General features: G+C 39.0%; 1 protein-coding gene across 5 annotated transcripts; it reads left to right on the top strand.

Annotated features, from left to right (window-relative positions):
- Nucleotides 1-119: 119 nt before the first annotated feature.
- On the top strand, nucleotides 120-18,067 carry agla (amylo-alpha-1, 6-glucosidase, 4-alpha-glucanotransferase a). 5 transcript variants are annotated; one of them, XM_057334472.1, is made up of 35 exons: nucleotides 166-243; nucleotides 329-413; nucleotides 759-909; nucleotides 2,569-2,779; nucleotides 2,858-3,027; nucleotides 3,815-4,018; nucleotides 5,143-5,324; nucleotides 5,427-5,538; nucleotides 6,144-6,270; nucleotides 6,679-6,781; nucleotides 6,859-6,956; nucleotides 7,094-7,233; nucleotides 7,519-7,706; nucleotides 8,834-8,957; nucleotides 9,769-9,932; nucleotides 10,019-10,120; nucleotides 10,214-10,369; nucleotides 10,853-11,003; nucleotides 11,328-11,452; nucleotides 11,737-11,849; nucleotides 12,352-12,486; nucleotides 13,602-13,732; nucleotides 13,886-14,022; nucleotides 14,204-14,337; nucleotides 14,485-14,660; nucleotides 14,745-14,847; nucleotides 15,173-15,398; nucleotides 15,545-15,656; nucleotides 15,741-15,876; nucleotides 15,955-16,067; nucleotides 16,167-16,378; nucleotides 16,461-16,558; nucleotides 16,649-16,736; nucleotides 16,822-16,955; nucleotides 17,409-18,067. In XM_057334472.1, the coding sequence occupies exons 3-35, from the start codon at nucleotides 828-830 to the stop codon at nucleotides 17,524-17,526; spliced, it is 4,605 nt and encodes a 1,534-aa protein (XP_057190455.1). In that variant the 5' UTR covers nucleotides 166-243; nucleotides 329-413; nucleotides 759-827; the 3' UTR covers nucleotides 17,527-18,067. The 5 variants fall into 5 exon arrangements, with proteins under 5 accessions (XP_057190453.1, XP_057190455.1, XP_057190451.1 ...); XM_057334468.1 differs by having other exon boundaries at nucleotides 329-507; XM_057334469.1 differs by lacking the exon at nucleotides 8,834-8,957 and adding an exon at nucleotides 8,428-8,551 and having other exon boundaries at nucleotides 329-507.
- The last annotated feature ends 2,487 nt before the right edge of the window (nucleotides 18,068-20,554 follow it).

Below are 20,554 nucleotides of genomic sequence, written 5' to 3'. Positions count from 1 at the left end.
TTTCGTTTATATAACACGTAAATTCGACGCAAATACATGTCTATCATACTAATATGTACTATATATATAGACTATGTAGTGTCCTGCATTGAAACGTTTTCAAAACATTTCCAGTTCAATGTCTAGTGCGTCTTATACTAGCGGCGTTACGGTAACGGGAAGTGGAGTATTACCGCATACTGTACACGCCTCCTTCGACAGCAACTGGATCGTCCTTAAACCAAGAACAGGAATATTACACTGGTGTGTCTCTAATCCTACTTTTCTTTAAGACCGTATAATGTTCGTGCAGAGATGATCGAAATGTTTATGTTAATTCTGCTTGCAGACTGTCGTGGATAATGTGATTCGCACTGTTGTTGACCGTGTCACCACCTGAAGAGGACAGTAAATGCAGCTTTCTAATGCACATAGTGTGTAATCTTAGCAAATGTCACTGTTGCCGTGATTAATATAGACTTGCTTGGCCTTTATCAGCTAGACACTTGACCTCAAGCACTCACAAGGGTTAGTGGATACTTTTTGGCCGTCACTTTAAATACTCGTGACGTTAAACTAACGGGGAAGGCGATGGTGCATATACTGTATACTATGCGAGTCTCGAGCGCGTTTCCTGCAGCGTTCTGTGTCAGTTTAGGTGGTTCTTGCATTTATGCGGTTTAAAATGTTGCAATGAAGGAAACAGTTCTGTAATTATTAAGAAGTGCACTTAAATGTCATCTGTTGGAATACCTCTGAATATCTTCATATGTTTTCAGTGAAGGGGGTCCTGTTGAATTCCTGCTCGTCGTTTCCTGTATGTTAAGGACACGCTAAGAAGGTCAATCATGACACCTAGTAAACAAATAAGAGTGATGGTCCTCAATGACATGGAGAAACTTGACAGGACCCTCTTCCACCTGGACCAAGGTAAATTTCAAGCCGTTTTTATTATTGTTGTTGTGTAGTGAACGTGTAACGTTACTGTTATAACGGGAATGCACTGTATGATACGTGTGAAACGTTTGTGGTTATTTATAGATGTTCAGGAGCCAACTTTATGTCCATACCTATTCATTCATGCGCTCATAAACTACATACTGTATGTGTTTTGCACTGACTATTTTATGAGATTAGTTATGCTGTGCCTCCATTGGAGAAATTGAATCCTGGTGGTGTCATGGGAGCATCCAGCAACCAAAGGATAGATTTTATAATCTAAACTATGGTGGAACAGCTGCTGAGTTAAACTATAATGCAAATAGAGTCTACATTTTCTATATATATTTTACAAACTATTTTAAAATAGGTTAATATAATCCAGTATTAAATCCCATATTAGGAATTAGATTAAGTACATCCGAAAGGTTTTGTTAACCTGTTAAGTTTTATTGAGGAGTGCAATATGTTAACATTGAGATTGTGAGAAAACAATATGTTCAGTCTATGGAACATTATTAATATGCAGTGCTATGGCAAACATATTAAAGGTATAGTTCACCCAAACAAAAAAAATGTGTCGTAATTCATCGTTTTCGAAACTTGTATATGTCTCTTTCTTCTGTGGAACACAAAAGAAGATATTTTGAGAAATGTGCTTTTCTGTCCATACAATCGAGGTAAATGGACTACTTGCACGTAGCCTTGTGACGTACATCCGACTTCAAATCGTACGGCTCACTAGGTTCCGGTTATATGTATTTACAATGGGGCGTTGCTCCCTGTGAAACCTAAATGTTTAAAGATAAGATTTTTACGCACATACATTATCAGCGACATAAGAAGAAATATTCTAAAGATCACTAGGTACATAATCTTCAAAAGATCTGAGAAAGCGATGGCTGGTGAACGATAGCGTTTCACTTTTTCTCCTCACACAGAGCTCCGTTGCAGACATTTAACCACCGAACGCAAATCACAGAAGGCTGAAGGAGACTAACAGGGAATCATAGCAGCACTGTTTGAATTAAACAACTACAGACTTCAAATACTGCAGTGTTTCCTAAGTGCGAGAGCACGGACCTGACGAACACATTCAACACATTTTTAATAAATGTTTGGATCACTATGTTGTGTCGTTTTTATTGACAAATGCAATGCTATCAATGTAAATGCAATTTCTGTCAATAACTATAGGCCTATGTAAAAAGTGTAGTTATAACGGTTAAGGATAAATTCCACAAAATTTTGCGCAGTTCATGTATTTATTTGGCATTAAATCTGCTCATTGCTATTTTAAAATATTCATCTTTTTAAATACTTTGCAATTTGTGAGTGAACGTCTAATTAATTTAAAATCCACATAGAACATTTAACAATCATTGTATGGTGTCAAGACCATATTGGCGGAAGACAAGCAAGTAGTCCATAGGGGCCAAAAAAATCCTCGTTGGTGTTCTGCATTAGAAAGAAAGTCATACTGGCTTGGAATGACATAAGCGTAAGTAAATGACAAAAAGGTGAACTGTGCCTTTAAGGTCTTGCCATATGATACCGTGACTGTACTGGTACTGCCACCGTAAAGATTTTGTTTACACGCGACAAACAGCAGAATCTGTCTTTTGTTGCTGGTCTTGTGTTTCCACTTAGGGTTCGAGCTCCAGTTTCGTCTGGGCCCCACTCTGCAGGGGAAACATGTGCACGTTCACACTAACTACCCTGCTGAGGGGGAGCGCTTTGATCGGCACAAATTCCGTGCCTTAAAGTGGATCAACCCCACTGGAAGAGAAGATGATTCTGACAAGTTCTGCACCCTTGAACTCCAGATTTCAGGCTCATACCAGTATTACTTTGGCCACGGGTGAGTTAGGCTTTATAGAAGGTTTTGGAGTATGAAATGTTATCAGTCTTAGTCTTTTCATTTATTGTTACCCATCAGAGATGAGAAGAAGTCTGGTGGTGGATATATTGTGGTGGACCCAGTACTCCGGGTAGGGGCAGACAACCATGTTTTGCCACTAGACTGCATCAGTATCCAGACATACTTGTCCAAATGTCTTGGGCCCCTGGATGAGTGGCTGGACCGACTCAGAGTTGCCAAAGAAGCAGGTAAGTAAACAGCTGATGTGTTTTTATGTTAAAGTGATGGTTCACCCAAAAATGAAAATTCTGTCATTATTTACTCACACTCTTGTCATTTCAAACCTGCATGACTTTCTTTCTTCCGCAGAACACAGAAGAATATGTTTTGAAGATGGTTGGTAACCAAACAGCGGTGGTAGCAATTCACTTCTATTGTATTGACACAAAACCAATGCAAGTGAATGGGTACCGTTGCTTCTTCAAAATATCTTCCTTGTGTTCTGCAGAAGAAAGAAAGCCATACAGGTTTGAAATGACAAGAGGGTGAGTAAATGATAACAAAAATTTGAGGATATTTCAAATGAAAAACTGCAAGACTGCAGCCGAATTAGTAAACAACTTAAATGAACTGAATGTTTCACATTGCATCAGTTGCACTTTTTTTTATCTCTTTCACCTTTATCTGCATTTGAACTTTTCTTATCTTCTTTTTGGGCCTGTTTGGTTACATGTCCAAATCAATAACAACCTCAATAGCAAGTAATAGCAATAGGAAGTAAATAGCAAGTCCAAGCAAGTAAACAGCCTAAACCAGAGAACCATTTACATTTTATTCAATAGTTCAGAGACAACATATGTGAAACCTGCATACGTTTATTTATGCTAAAAAAAGTACACTGGAAATGTTGTAGGACAAAATTCTATGGTTGTAACATTTCTATAGATGTATTACTTTGTTATGTGCTTTGTTATATATACAGTATACTTGAATATCCCAAAAAGGTAATTTTGCAATCAAATTTGTATTTTCTAGGATATAATATGATTCACTTCACGCCACTGCAGACATTAGGTGAGTCTCGATCCTGTTATTCTCTGGCTGATCAACTGGAGCTCAACCCAGACTTCTCCCTGCCTGGACAAATTTACACTTGGACGGATGTTGGCAACCTGGTGGAGAAAATGAAGAACGAGTGGAATATGCTGTGCATCACTGATGTGGTTTACAATCATACAGGTGTGTGCAGGTCTGTGTGAGGGTTGGAATGAGCACCTGTTGTGTGTTGCTGTGGTTGCACTGTTGCTTAAATGGAAACCAAAGGAGATCCTTTCACAGAAACACACTTCTTATTAATAACATCTATTTATATATATAATTGTCTTCTCTTATTTCTGAAAAAAGGCCACATTTATAGCAAGATTGACTGTAAGTCTTGTGTAGAAGCCCACACCAAAAGCTCTTGCATTGACTTCATTTTCTAAAAATAGGTTATTTCCAGAGGACAGGAGCTGTTGGTGAAACACTCACCCTGTCTGACGTGGAGTTGTGCTGTTGTGTTGTGCTGTTAGTGAGACCCACTATGTGAGCAGAATGCTAAAGAAGAACATTCAATGCAAAGTGACTGTGGGGGTTTAGCAAAGATTTGTTGGGAGATTTACTACTAGCTGAGAAATATGTGAGCAAAGACGGATGTAAATAAACAAGATCTTTTATAAATATTTTTAGTGCTCATAAAAGAAATCATCAAATACATGATTTTTTTAAACAAGGCAACTCCTGCTGTTATCATGCGAGCTGCTAGAACTCATCCGACATGAACCTCGCAGTGCATTATGACCGTCAGTGACCGTATATGGGCAGTACACTTTGTAGTATATTATGGGATTGGATGAATGCGCTTAATATTCTCCACTATTGTTTCAGGCAGCACTACAAAATTGCACAATAGTTAAGGGAATGGGAACCGTTTAGGACACAGTTCATATTTCTTCGATCTTTTCTCACTGAGCATGGATGTGGTATAGTCAGTGTTCATAGAAAACAAAGTTCATAGTTCATCATTCCTGCCAGAGCTCAGCACAGCTAAAGGTCAGGGAGTGTATGATAACTTATCTATAGCTGTGTGTCAATGCCACACACATCAACTGCTTGGTAGTGTACTGTATGTGTGTATTCACTGTATGTAGGTTAAATACAATTTAATCCAAAAGACTCAAAATCTACTTCAACCTGAAAATAATGTTATAAAGTAATAGGAAGGATAGTTCCTGTGATACCAATTACATCTTAAATATATGAAAATCTGCGTAACAGTCTTACACTATTACATGTCACTAGTCATTGTGTATTGTCTTGCTCAGCTGCTAACAGCAAATGGATAAAGAAACATCCGGAGTGTGGTTATAACCTGGTTAACTCTCCTCACCTGAAGCCGGCCTGGGTGCTGGACAGAGCTCTGTGGCACTTCACTTGTGATATAACTGAGGGCAAGTACACAAACAAGGGTCTCCCAACACTTATCCAGAGTCACGAACACCTTCATGTGAGTGGATAAATGTGTTTGTGGATACATTAGAAATGAATTACCTTGGGTGTATAACTTCCCCTTATTTGCCTTATAACAAAGTGTATCTGTTTTTATTAGGCTATCCGTGGAATCCTCTGGCAGGATGTCTATCCCAAGATTAAACTGTGGGAGTTCTTCCAGGTCAAGGTGGAACCTGTGGTGGACCAGTTTAGATCTTTACTCCAAAGCGGTGGGTTCCTATGGAAATTCTCAGTTACATTTACATTTGGGCATTTATACTTCTATCTAAAGCAACTTACAAGAGTGTTGAATTCCACGTTTAGTGGAATGTAAATGTTGATGTTTCTGTAGCTCAGCTGGTAGAGAATTGCAATATGTCTGTGTACTGTGTATATTTATTGTATTTATAAACACATACATGTATATATTAAAAATAAACAAATATTAGCATGTGTATAATAATAATTATATCTAATTTAAATGATATATAAACATATTGATTTTTTGTTTTATATTTTTCTTAAATGTATACATGTACAGTACGTGTATTTGTTTATAAAAACAAAATATTAATATTCACAGCACACAGACATATATTATGTTAACACAAACTTTTATTCTAGATATGATTAATAACCGTTTAACAGCCCTAATATAATTGTGGTGGCTTTAACCCCAGGGATTACCTGGGTCGCTTTGGAGGAAAGTATCTGCAGTGTATAAAAGTAAATGCAAATGTTAACCTATACGGCCTTATGTTCTGTATGGTACTGGAAGCTTTAGTGAATTACGTGAATTTTTAGCTTGTTTATTGATTTGGTATTGTGTGTACAGGAGCAAAACCGGACAGAAGCAAAACGAATGGAAAACAGCAACTGAAGATTGTTCAGGACCCTCAATACAGGCGCTTTGGTAACACAGTTGACATGAACTCTGCTCTGGAGATCTTTGTGCCCCATAGGTCAGTATGTTGTTATGAATTTGAGCATATATTTACCGTAGACTGCCCTATGCTTAGTTTTGTATTTCACACATTTATTTTAGAACTGTAATATGAAGGCGAACAAAAATGTACGTTTGACTCTTCTTTGAATTTTGTTGTTGTTGCATGCTTTTTACATAATAAAAGCAAATAGGGACTGGATTTGTTTTTGATCCCAAATGACAAAAAAGCACCCTAAAAATATCACACAAAAACTTTCCATACGACTGTGATTTATTCTGAAATCATATTCACACCGATCATATTCCCAATTTTCTCCAGCATTTCCATTTTTGTGACCTGTTACTTTAATCTCTGCCTACCCAGAACCGCATTTACATATATTTACAGCATTTCAGATGAAAGAATTTGTTGTTGTTGTTGTAGTAACAGTCCCAGTGCCGTTGAAGACTGCTGTAACTGGCTGAGAAGGAGACTGGGGGAGTTAAATGATGAACAGTTCAGAGAAATCCAGCACCATCAGGAACAGGTACAGTGAATCTCTCTCTGCACCTTGAATTTCATGTCATGTGTTTCAGTGTAGTGATGTCATTTCTGTATCTTCAGGCTCTTAACTGCATTGATGGAACTGTGACCTATGAGAGACTGGCTGACCACGGACCCAAGCTGGGCCCCGTCACCAGGAAACATCCTCTGGTCACAAGGTATTACAATTAAAACCAAAATATTGCTTAAAATTTGAAAAGGAAGATCACTTCACCAGCTTCTGCTCAATACATTTAAACACTAGACACTGTATTAAGTAAAACTAGTGTTTCTAAATACATTGGTCTTCCTGCAGATATTTCACTTTTCCGTTTGAGGAGTCGACCCTTGAGCAGGATCTGGAGCTAATGAATCAGCCAGAAAAGGCCTGTCACTTCCTGGCCCACAATGGCTGGGTCATGGGGGATGATCCCTTGAGAAACTTTGCAGAACCAGGTTGATTATTTAGCTTTTTTTCAACCCATTACTAATGCACGTATTTACATATACTGTTAATTATGCTATAAAGTACATAAAACAGTTAAACAAACAAAAAACTAATCAAGCTGAGAATAAACTTGCATTGATGTAGAAATTTTAGATCAATCATTCTGCCTGTGACCACAAGGTGGCGATATTAACACAGATTATTATAAGAATGCATAATCACTCAGCACATGCCAAACCTTTTTGGCAACAAGGTGAATCAAAGTTGTTTTTTCGTCTTCATATTCTGGTCAGGCTCCAACGTCTACATCAGGAGGGAGCTGATTTGCTGGGGTGACAGCGTTAAACTGCGCTATGGCAACGGGCCTGAAGACTGCCCGTACCTGTGGGCCCACATGCAGAAATACACCGAGATCACAGCCAAACACTTTGTGGGAGTGCGTCTGGACAACTGCCACTCAACTCCACTGCATGTGGCTGAGGTAAAGCACGAGTGTCAAAAGATGCTTTAGTACTGTTGACTTGTTGAAAGAATAATAATGTGTTTAAGATGAACAGGGTTTTAAAGATAAAGAATATTAGACATGGGGGCAGGATTTATATTTTTTCCTACACATTTTTAAATGATGAGCTCATTAGTTAGTGTCATTGCTAGTCTGTTTTGGCTGATGGTTCTTTCCTGGCTGCCAGTTATTCTGTTATGAGCTATATATTTGAAGATATATTAAGTAAGAAACATTAAGTGTGTCTTATTATAAGTGTAATGGTATATTAACAAAACAATTCTGCGTCGGGTGCTTTTTTGTTGGTCAAGTCAGATCAGTAGTTCAGGTTGTCCTTGCTCTGTCAACATTCACATTTATTTATCAAAAGAAACTTTTGTCAGAAACATTTTTTATATAGCCTAACCCACCCACTCCATTGCCGGACCACCCCCATGTGTTTAATTTAGAGTTTCAATATAGTTTTGGTTTTAAATATTATAATTGATAAATCACATTTATCGCTTCACATTTCAAATGTCATTTCCTAAGTTGGTGGTTCTTAGCCAGTTTAGGTTAAACCACTAGACCTAAATAAAATGTATTTCTGTGATCAATATATGAAGAGTTCCTTTGCAAAAATGGATAACTCTGTTTTTATTCATTTTAATAAATCATGTTTTTTTTTGTGCACACTGTAAACTGATATTGTGCCTTGCAGGCCATGCTAGCAGCAGCCAGAGCAGTCAGACCCAATCTCTATGTGATAGCCGAGCTCTTTACAGGCAGCGAGCTGATTGACAATGTGTTTGTAAACCGGCTGGTAATTACCAGTCTCATCAGAGGTCTGTAGGCATGACACTGATGATGTCTTGTTTGTCTCCTCCTTTTTGCACTGCATCCCTTTCTGTTCTTTTGTCTATCTGTCAATCACATGTTCATTCGCTCTCTTTATCTTCAAAACCGTCCCCAAACCATCTCTCTCATGGTCTCGTTTTCTATTTCCTGGTTTCATTTGAGGCATGATTCTTTTCCCTTTCCGAACCCATTTCTTGCACCCCATCTAACCCACTAACGTTTGGGTTGCCTCTCGGCTGGGCGTGTCGATCTAACCCTGAACGCTGCAGTTCATGCTGGACGCTGCCCGCGCTCTCAGGCCTGACCTGTATGTGGTGGCTGAGCTCTTCACAGGCAGCGAGGAGCTGGATAATGTCTTTGTGACTAGATTAGGAATCTCTTCACTCATCAGAGGTATGACATCTAACACAACATATTCCTAAAAATACTAAAAAGCTGTGGTGTTGAATTGAATCTGGCTTGTATTAATGCTGTGTTGTGTGTGTGTTTGTTACATTGTGGTGTATGGTGTAAAATATAACTATGTTATTAAATTAAACATCTTGAATTGCTAAATGCACATATACTGTATAGACCCTGCATAAGGGTCTGTGGGGTCTTGCCAGATTGCCCGCTAGATATTAAAAATGAATTCTTTAATAAATATATAAGTAGCTTCAGATAAAGGTGCACATTTCAGATACTTAATAAGTATTAAGGGAATGAATTGAAAATTTGGTCACTTTTGTTTCCTGAGGTTGTACAGTGCAGTAAAAAAAACATAGTCAAACTCTTTTTGACAATAATCTGAAATGTTTTGGTTGGCTAAGTCTGCTGTGTTTTTACTTTTCAGAGTGATTTACTCATGTTTCCTATCAAAAATATGAGCTAGTTGAGTAGAATAAGAGATGGGTTTATATTGTCTGCTGTAAGAAATCATGCGTCTGGAGAACTACTGCCTCACACAGCTACAAACATTTATTTTACGTTCTTTATCTTAAAAAAAGGAACAACGCATTAACTATGGATCAGTCTTGTGAAGAATCTCAATTATTTATAGTCTTTCTGTTAAGAAGAAAGATTCAAAACAGGCACGTTTTTTTTAACAAAAGGAAAAATCTTTTCCTGTGTGAGGGGTTGTAACAAAAGACAGCTCCCGTTTTTAAGTTAAATGTAGTGTTTATAGTGTGTGTGGTGTTACTTGTGGTTGTTTGTGCTGTGGTAGAGGCCATGAGTGCAGGAGACAGTCATGAGGAGGGTAGGCTGGTCTATCGGTACGGAGGAGAGCCTGTGGGGGCCTTTTTGCAGCCCAATCTCAGACCTCTGGTGCCCAGCATCGCCCATGCCATGTTCCTGGACATCACACATGACAATGAATGCCCTATTCAGGTGTGCCATTTCAAACACTACATGATACAGTACGTTGGTTGGGCAATCTTGGGAACTAATGTTAATTTGGATATTGTCTGTCGTAGGTCCGCTCGGTATATGATTCGTTGCCCAGCTCTGCTATTGTTTCTATGGCCTGCTGTGCCACTGGAAGCACCAGAGGCTATGATGACATAGTTCCACACCAGGCAAGAGATTAACTTCGCATGCTTGCAAAGCTTTGGTATATGATGCATCTATGACCGATATGGGTTCCATAAAAATTGGTTCTGTTCTGTCAGATCTCTGTTGTGTCAGAGGAACGCTTCTATACCAAATGGAATCCTGAGGCTAAAACCTCCTCCCCTTCTGAGGTCAACCTGCAGTCAGGAATCATCGCTGGAAAGCTGGCACTCAATCGGTTACACCAGGAACTGGCAGCAAAAGGCTTCAGCCAGGTAACTGGGAGTTGAAATTTCTGCCAGTGCAAACCTAAGTCATTTGCATTGCATGATTCATTTAAATACTCTCGTCCCATAAAGTTTGCATCTGAATAGGAAACTCTTACAAATGCACATGCAATAAGGTCAGTCCCAAAAACAGCTGTGTCCATATTCCAAAAGAGACGTTTGCGCTGCTGCCAGCTGTTAGTAAATCTGGCCTCAAGTATTGACCACTTTATTCTATATATATATATAGTTTATTCAGGTCATCAATGGCTTTAAATAGTAAAAAATCATAAACAGAATTAAACAAAGACTAAATAAAACAGCCATCTACTTTGTTTTTTACAAACACTTTATTTCTTCTCAAGAGGTTTGTTGTCTACTGCGGTATCATTGCCATAATTTGGGTTTTTCTCAACGATCCATTAAAACTTGTGCCAGTTAAGCTTTCCTCTTGATCAAGAGTATTCCATGTGTCTTAAAATGTTTTTCAAGGTGTTTGTGGATCAAGTGGACGAGGACATTGTGGCCATCACTCGGCATTGTCCCAGCACGCACCAATCTGTGGTTGCTGTGTGCCGCACGGCTTTCAAGAACCCCAAACACCATAATTACACGGACGAGGTTCCACCAATGTGCATCCCTGGTGCGTCCTCAAAACAGATTCTCAAGCTTCGTTGTGTTTAAAAGAATATTTAACTACAGTCGCGAGTCACCTGTCAAACACCCTATACTGTTACTTCTTTTTAAACAATGCATTCTTGAAGAATCGTTTTATTAGAATAGTGCTTTATTGTTTGCTTTTATTGTCCTTTATTGAGCTAGAGAGAAATGTTTAATTATACTGTAAATAATGACAGAATTTGCGTGAGTTGCTCCTTTAAGCGTAACGTAATGTGCTTACTAGCTCTAATGCCTGAGTTAAAACCAACACCTGGACAAATCTCTCCAAACAAATCCTCTCTCACAGGTAAGATAGAGGAGGTGGTGCTGGAGGCGCGTACGGTGGAGAGGCAGGCGGGTTCCTACAAAAAAGATGAGAAGAGCATAAATGGCATGCCTGGGTACACAGTGGAGATTAAAGAGCACATCCAGGTAACCGGTAACCTGAGTGGAGTGAGACCGCTCTAATTATAACTGTCCCGTCTGACACAATAGACTTTACTGAGAAAGGTTCAACCCCTACCCTGCTGTTTTAGTACCGCAACCCTTAAAGAGCTCTGGTTTCATCTCAATGACTTGTTTTGGTAATCCTCCTCTTTCCTGCCTGGCTGTAAATGTCCGCCCGGACTTGCTTTGCCTTTTGATTGACTATAGTGTCAACGCTACATGAGTTAATGTTATCTCTGAGCCTAAGAAGGTTCTTTGTTTGTGCTCAGTTGAAGGACAGTAAGGTGGTGAGACAGGCCGGCGTGACGTCTCGAGGGTGCAGTGAATTCGTGCAGGAGATCGTGTTCGAGCGGCTCACGCCTGGAAGCTTCATCGCTTTCAGGTTAGACTTCAAAGGCTTTGCAAAAGCTTCACTGAAAAGACACAGACTTGTCATTAAGTATGTAAATGAGTTGCTCACTATGTCAGAGATTCCCAACTGGTTTTGCATCAGCACCGGGGTTTTACATTAACACTAAAATGTATTGTGTTACAGTGACCTAACAAGCAATATCACCGCAGATAGACGAATTTATTCCAAAATACTGTCAAGTCTTGGGTGCTTTGACCTCTACAACTTTGACCTCTACAAACAACTTGCCAATCCTATTTTTTTGCTTTTCTTACTACTCAACCTTGCATTTTATTATTTGCATTAAGAATAGCTTTTTCCTGCTGAACCTTGCGTACTATCAGAGCCCAATCGTTAGTCATTTTTGGATCACAACCCACCCGTTGAGAAGAACCACTGCCCCTATGGCAACCTATTGACTTTTAGCATTAAATTCAATTCAGAAGTTGTTTTGTTGATGAAGTGAGGATCTGAGTGTTTTTCTCTTTCATAGAGTAAGTCTGGACCCCAAATCCCAGGAGCTGGTGGGTGTGTTAAGGCATCATCTCGTTCAGTTCAACCCTCTATTTAAAGCAGGCAGTCTGCCTGATCAAAACACACCTGATGCCCTGAAGACACCACTTGGACAGTGAGTTCACACTCACATTATTAAGGAGTCTTTGTTGTGACATAATGCTGTTTTTTATCAACTTTCCACATTTAAATACATTAAAGAAAAAAATAAGGCTTAACTAGTTTTTAGCCAGCTCTTTTTAAGGTGCAATGTGGACGATGAAGGAGGTTCTATTGGCAGAAATGCAAAAGAGAGCGCTTTTCCACCATCGCGCCGAACCATTCTAATCTCGGTCTGAAACACTTACAGTTACTGTATGTTTCCACGTGAGCCTGGTTCGACACGGCATGATTTGTCTAACGTGCTAACAGAATGTGTGCAGAGACGTTATAGCTCAGTCTCTTGCGTTACCAAGGCAGCGCGTGACACGTTTGTGTTTACATTCTAAAGATTTCTGTTATCAGCCTTGCGGTGGAAAATGAAACCATTTACGTACCGGCTGGCCCGGATTGGCACAGAGTGGAACGATTAATCAACGAGAACGATTTGGCGCGATGGTGGAAAGCGCTCATAATATACAACTATGTCTTCAGGGGTGTATAAAGACTTTACATAATGAAGCGTTATGTTTTTATCACCTTAGAAGGAGCTAGTTCTATATACAGTACATACACTGCGTGTCCCCTTGTATAGAATTCGCCATGTTGTTTCTACAGTAGCCCTGCTCTACAGCACGTTTCATAAATACGTTATCTCCTTCGCCAAAGAAGCGAAAACGTGACGACATCTTAGTTCTGTGTCAGCCGCCGTACTGCTTCGAAAGATGGGGGAGTGAGCCATTGGTTGCAGTTTGCAACCTCACCGCTAGATGCTGCTAAATTTCATACACTGGACCTTTAAAAATCGCACTAAATTGTAAGCCTGTAAAAATTTCCAGTAGATATACTGGCAGAGCATCTCAACAATAACGTCAAAATCACATGTTCAATTCCCAGGAAATTATTATGTGGGTGTTAAAGGTTCTTTATGGACCCATAAAGCCAACTCATTTTCTTTTATAGCATTGTTTAGTACATTTGAGTGTGCAGTAAATGGAAGTAAAAGAAAACAAGGTTGTCCCAGTAAAGATTTCAGACCATACAGGAGCTGAATGTGTGTCTTCATACCATTTTAATTTTCTTCTCCATCAGGATTATGTCTAAACTGACTCTGGCTGATATGAATATTCTGATGTTTCGCTGTGACGCTGAAGAGAAGGAGGAAGGAGGAGGCTGTTATAACATCCCCGTCTGGACCTCACTCAAATATGGGGGTCTGCAAGGTCTGATTTCAGACTTCAGTAAATTAAATGTCATGAGACTGCTAACGAAAAAGTTAAAACCATTGCCAATTTAAAAGGCTTTTAAAAAAGACTTTTATTTTGGCTTCACTGACCTTATTCAGTATTTGTTCTGATGTCATGTCATTCACACAGGGCTATTATCAGTGATGGCAGATATTCGACCCAAAAAGGATCTGGGCCACCCGTTCTGTGACAATCTAAGGCAGGGGGATTGGATGATTGACTACGTGAGCAACAGGCTGATGTCCCGAGGCGGCACGCTGGCAGAGGTGAATAAGTCGAGAGCTCAAAACTCAAAATATGCACTAAATATACTAGCAGCAGATAATCTCAGGGGTTTCTCTGGAGCTTTGAGGATTGCCAGAGTTTACGACACGCGTCATAAATACATAAGTCAAAATAAACCTGGTTTAAATCTGGTTGAGGTTTTTGGATTTCTTTTGTCTGTAGGTGGGTCAGTGGTTCCATGCTATGTTTGCATACTTGAAGCACATCCCTCGCTATCTCATCCCATGTTACTTTGATGCCATCCTGGTCGGGGCCTGCAGCGCTGCCCTTGATGTGACCTTCAAACAGATGTCAAGGTGAGTGTCTAAAAACAGTATTAGTATCATTTTGATTCATTGTATGATTCTGTCTTTCAAAAATATGTATTGCATCATGTATTATCTAAATAAATAGATCAGGAAAACTCTTGTTCAGTTTAAAAGCATTGATTGCCCCGTATTCAGTTTTGTACAGAATGGCTCAACTTTTGTAAAGCTGCTGGCTCTGGGATCAGTCCAGATGTGCGGTGTGGGTCAATATCCAGCTCTTCCACCTCTCTCACCAGCCCTGACCGATGTGCCTTACCGTTTCAATGAGACCACAAAGCAGAAAGAACAGTGCTGTGTCTCTATGGCTGCAGGTGACTCGTCTATTCAGTCAGTGATGTCATAGTGAAATTGCTGCGATCACCAGAGTAAATATACATTTTTTGGTGCTTTTACAGGATTGCCTCATTTCTCTGCTGGAATCTTCCGTTGTTGGGGCAGAGACACATTTATCGCCCTGAGGGGACTCATGCTGGTCACCGGTAGACACCTGGAGGCCAGGTACTCATATGAATTCAGTTTATTGTTTCAAGAATCTAACTAGACATAGTACATCTGGGGTGTTTGTTGTGAACAGTTTAATGATATCAGAGGCTTCTTGTGAACCACAAAGGAAGATATTTTGAAATGTCTTGGTAGTTTTGTCAATACAATGGAAGTCAGTGGGGACCAATGTTGTTTGGTTACCAACATTCTTCAACATATCTTCTTTTGTGTTCTGCAGAAGAAAGAAAGCCATACAGGTTTGGAATGACATGAGAGTGAGTGAATGATGAAATAATGATCATTTACGGGTGAGTTAAATTCCTCCTCCTTCTCCACACAGGAATATTATCCTTGCCTTTGCTGGTACTCTGAGGCACGGTCTCATCCCCAACCTATTAGGAGAGGGTGTAGGGGCGCGTTTTAATTGTCGTGATGCGGTTTGGTGGTGGCTGCAGTGCATTCAGGACTACTGTACCATAGTACCCAATGGCACTGACATCCTCCAGTGCCCCGTGTCCAGAATGTACCCCACAGACGACTCTAATGCCTTGTCACCAGGCACTGTGGTACACCACTCATTTGCTCTCAGTCATAACCCATCATGCACTGTATTATAATTTGGAGAAATATCTTTTGCCTGATTTTCAGTTTATATGCTCTCCAAATTCATTGTTTGGCTGTTAAAAGCTGTTCTGTTTTGCTGATGTCACAGGAGCAGCCGTTGAACGAAGTGATTCACGAGGCAATGGAGCGTCACATGCAGGGTGTAGAGTTTAGAGAGAGAAACGCCGGACCGCAGATTGACCGCAACATGAGAGATGAAGGTACCAATATACTTTAGTAAACCATAGACTCCGATGTTCCTTCAAGAATAACTGTTGAATGTGTTTTTTTCTGAATCTTCCCAGGTTTCAATATAGTGGCCAAGGTGAACCCTGACACTGGCTTTGTGTATGGCGGAAATCGATTTAACTGCGGGACCTGGATGGACAAAATGGGAGAGAGCGAGAGAGCCCGCAACAAAGGCATCCCGGCCACACCAAGGCAGGCCTTAAAATCTCTGAAAACCACATTTATCCTCTATATTTGGATCTCTTTGCCAACCTTTTATTTGTGATGCAGAGATGGCTCAGCCGTGGAAATAGTCGGTCTGTGCAAGTCTACCTTACGCTGGCTGGTGGAGTTAAACAAACAAGGGCTGTTTCCTTACAATACCCTGAACATAAACAAAGATGGTGAGCTCGGATGTTGTTCAGCTGTTTTATATTTGCCCCCTAGATTTATGCACTAGTGTTTATCAAGCACTGCTGAGTCTTGATTTATCTTATATGCAGGCACACAGCTCTCTGTGTCCTATGAAGACTGGGATAGAAAAATCCAGAAGAACTTTGAGAAGTTGTTCCATGTGTCCCAGGACCCGAATGACCCCAACGAGAAGCATCCCGAGCTGGTTCATAAGCGGGGCGTTTACAAAGACAGCTATGGAGCTTCCAGTCCCTGGTGCGACTACCAGCTCAGACCCAACTTCACCATTGCCATGGTGGTGGTAAGAAGTAATTCTGAAAGAAGCAAAAAGCAAGGAAGACTTGCTCTTTAATATGTTTAGATGAATGTTTTATGCTTCCCAGGCTCCAGAGCTGTTTACTGTGGAGAATGCTTGGGAAGCTTTGAACATTGCAGAAGATAAACTTCTTGGACCTCTTGGGATGAAGACTTTAGATCCAGAGTGAGATTTCACATTCTCCTTCCACCTCACTAGCAGTGTAGCATAATGTCTTGCCTACAGTATCTGTGACTGATTTGCTTTTTTAAACAGTGACTTGGTTTACTGTGGAGTTTATGACAATTCTCTTGACAATGACAACTATAACATCACCAGAGGATTCAACTATCACCAAGGCCCTGTAAGTTGATATCTATTTCTCAATCAGCATCATTTCTCTTCGAGATTTCTTATCTTTTTTATCATTTCTCATTTACCCTCGACAGGAGTGGCTCTGGCCAATCGGATACTTCCTTCGTGCCAAGATCTATTTCGCTAAGAAGCTTGGCAAAGACGTCTATGAAAGGACGGTGTACTTGGTGAAGAATGTCCTCTCTCGCCATTACGTCCACTTGGAAAGGTAAATCTGTTATTCGTGGTTTATCAAAATAGATACATGGACGATGTTATGCAGATATTGCGAATGACATGTACTAATTTGTGCAGTTTGTCATTAAAGTAGATAATTAATATAATGAACTTTAAAAGTTGTTAATAATATTTGAAGAGTTTATTTGCAAAAACAGAAATCATGTTCTTTTTTGTGGATTTCAATTAATATCAATCAAACTGGAGTTGGGTTGTTTTGATTAAGTAATAATAATAAAAGATATAACTAAAAAATACAGCGAACTAACACAATAAAAACATGTTTTGCAAATAAACTCTTCATTTACTTAAAGGCTTAAACACCAGAATTAATGATTGATGCAATTATTACAGTATGCTATTAAACATAATACAGTCTGACTTGTAGAAAAAAGTCATTTGAGTTTGAAACACCCAAGATAATCTTTCATGTTTTTTGTCTCAGGTCATCCTGGAAGGGTCTGCCAGAGCTCACTAATGAAAATGGCCAGTATTGCCCCTTTAGCTGTGAAACCCAGGCCTGGTCTGTTGCCACTGTGCTTGAGGTTCTTCACGATCTGTGAGCTCGGATTCTCCTCTTCATCTTCCACTGATCTTGTTTAAGTGCTCATGAGCTAAAGAAGTTACCAGCTTGAGCTAATGCAGACAGTTTACCTCACTCTTCTGTGTGAAGTACAAGAGTCAACATCCTCCCATTCATTGTCTATAGGATATTTTTCTGTTCCTCCCGTTGTATCATTCAGCTAAAGCGACAGCCCTGTAGCATCTTTGAGTGACTTCTTTAGACTGTGAGGCTGCCCTTAATGTAACTGAATTGAGATACATTGTCATAATGTTGTGGTGTTTTTCTGTCAGTCATACACATTTCCCATGTTTCAGTGTTTAGTATAAATAACCCTTTGTTAGTAAGTTAGTGTCTTTGTCCTAGAGCTATACTGTGTGTGGACAGTCATTATAACTTTCACACTGTGGTAAGGTTAGAAAGCACCTTCTGATGTTCTCACAAAATGATTTTAGTGTGCATGTTGAAAATGAGTAAACAATTAGAATAATATTGTGAAAATATACTAGACATAAATGTGAAATAAAAAAGTTGAAAGAGTAATTCTACAATTTATTATTGGTTTTACTTTGGTTATAGTTTGCCAAAAATGTGTTTTATTTCATATTGACGCTTCTTTCTTAAGAATTATTATTATTGTGTGGCAGCCATAATACCTAAAATACTCCTAGTGACTCAACTCTTATTATTTTTTTATTACTTTATCTAAAACAATATAGAGCATTCATTTATATTACTATTTATACTGATGAAAGCTTAATGAAAAAAGTACTCTGAAAAAATGTAGTTTTACAGATTTTTACTGTTATTTTCTTTTTTACAGATTTTTCATGTATAATGTCCAAAAACATTATGTTACTGTTTTATCAACAGATTTTCACATATTTTTTAACTCAAAAACTATCAAATTACATAAAAATATTGCAAATTTACAAGAAAAACAGGAAAATATATATATCTTTATAGGAAAAAGAAATGTAGGTTATATTTTCTGGCGCCCTGAAAATTCAAATTTTCTCGTTTTTTACAGTCTATTTTTGAAATACGGTCAAAAAAACATCAAATTACCGGAAAAGAAAAACAGAGAAAAACGTTATTTTTAACCGTTAAAAAACTGTTATTTTACTGAATATTTCTGCCGCCCCGCCTCAGCTTTTTTCGATTTTTTTACAGTGCAAGTAAAGCACATGAAATTTTACAACAGTATGAGGAGTTTTACAGTTTGTGCAAGGAGAATCAGCCCGAGTTGCAGCATACCCATAATTCTGTATTTGTGGTAGGAATTCTGTTGAGAAATAAAACATTCATGTAACATTCAATGTATGAGGCATATTAAAAAAAGAGCATATCCGAAACTTACAGGTATAGAACTGTCCTGTTGAGGACCAGCAGGTGGTGGTGGAGGTTTTGTAGGTGTATTATTAACAGATAATCGAATGGTCGGGCTGGTCACATTGGTCCAAAAAGTTATATAGTCTGTAACAAATGTCACACTGCAAGAATATGGCAAAAATGGGAAATTATGAATCAAATCCACGAGTTACACATGTATAACTTAACTCAAACGTTAAAGAAATATACCAGAAATGAATATCACTCAAGGAGGGATTTGATGGTGCTTCCCATGTAGCTTTAAACTGGGATTTCCTTTCTCCAGATGCTTGACTGAGAGTGGAGTTCTGAGGGTCAAAATAAAAGTGCCTCATTTTAGGCATTAAAGCAAATATTACATATTTAAATGTCTTCATATACAAAAAAGAAATGCATTACTAATGCCGTACCTCTATGTTTAAGCAGTTCAGCCCACGGGATTGGACAGTATTTATTGATGTAAATCGTCCTACTGTAGTGTTTGTGCCCACCTCCCGGGCCTGTAACATGAAGCCTTGGAATTCAGAGGCATTCTCCAGCGCCTGCAGGGTTACTGAAAGTTAAACAGAGATGTGTGTTGACCTCTCCAGGCCTTTCAGTGTAACTCGATTTGACCCTTGCTTCTTACATAATCATGAGCTTTAGAGGAAAACACAATGATAATTATATGAGTAATGTAAAACCACCACATAAGCCTTATTTCAGCATTAAGGTAGGATGACATCATAGGACATGTACTGTAAATAACAAAACATTTTTGTCTCAATCATTCAACAAAAAATATATAAAATACTTAAATAGTAAAGTGAGTCAATTCTGTGCCACAAGAATAGCAATTACAATTGATGGAATTGCACAAATAAGAAAAGGAAAAAACATAACACTTTAGGTTTATTGAAACACAAATAAAGTAGCGGGAGCTGGAAAGTGCATCTCACCTATGATGCTTTGTCCTGGTCTGAATGCGGTGCTGTTTACAGAGACACTGTATGGAGAGATGCTGGTCTGGGGCTGAATGGCTGTATGATTGGGAAACATGCTCTGACAGGACTCCTCCACTCTTCCATCAGGGTAAGCCGTGACCCCTCTCATACACCACACGCACATAAGCAGAATGCAAACATGCATCTAAAAACAACAACAACATCTTAAGAAAATGCTGTTTTTTTTATTTGATTGATTGTGTCAAACAATAAATCTAAAAACAGAGGTTAAGAACTCATTGACTTCCATTTGCTTCACTTATATATTTTCCTGCATTACTTTCACTGTGTTCCTCAGCTATTAGATTCTCAATTAAATATAGCCTAGCTGCATAATGCTGTCCTTCCCAAACCTCGTATCTACATATTTTGTGATTTTTATTTTTTGTCATGAATCACTATAGTCACCCTTTATGTTTGTCACTTGGTTTTGCAAATATCTAACCGATAAAAAGTATTTAAAAGTGCTTGTCAACTTTGACAACACAGTATTTAAAAAGTAGTGTTTTTTCCATTTCCTGAAAAGCAGCAAATTCAGACATCCAAGGTTTTGGAAGGACAGCGGCGACATTTATGAATGAAAACATGCGACTTACTGTTGTGAGATGTTTGCACCTCCAGAAGCAGCAACAGAAGAGTGAGCTTGTTTGAATGCTGTTAAGTGGCATTTATTCT

Source organism: Triplophysa rosa, linkage group LG5 (assembly GCF_024868665.1).
Source record: "Triplophysa rosa linkage group LG5, Trosa_1v2, whole genome shotgun sequence".
Lineage (NCBI taxonomy): Eukaryota > Metazoa > Chordata > Actinopteri > Cypriniformes > Nemacheilidae > Triplophysa > Triplophysa rosa.
Note: the sequence above shows the minus strand (reverse complement) of the source record. Positions and strands in the feature narration are given on the sequence as shown.

Excerpts from the sequence above, each read along its gene's own strand:
- agla (XM_057334470.1), top strand. The coding sequence starts at position 828 with ATGACACCTAGTAAACAAATAAGAGTGATGGTCCTCAATGACATGGAG. Across the intron at positions 6,782-6,858 it reads TCCAGCACCATCAGGAACAG|GCTCTTAACTGCATTGATGG; the intron begins GTACAGTGAATC and ends CTGTATCTTCAG. Across the intron at positions 15,657-15,740 it reads CCGCAACATGAGAGATGAAG|GTTTCAATATAGTGGCCAAG; the intron begins GTACCAATATAC and ends GAATCTTCCCAG.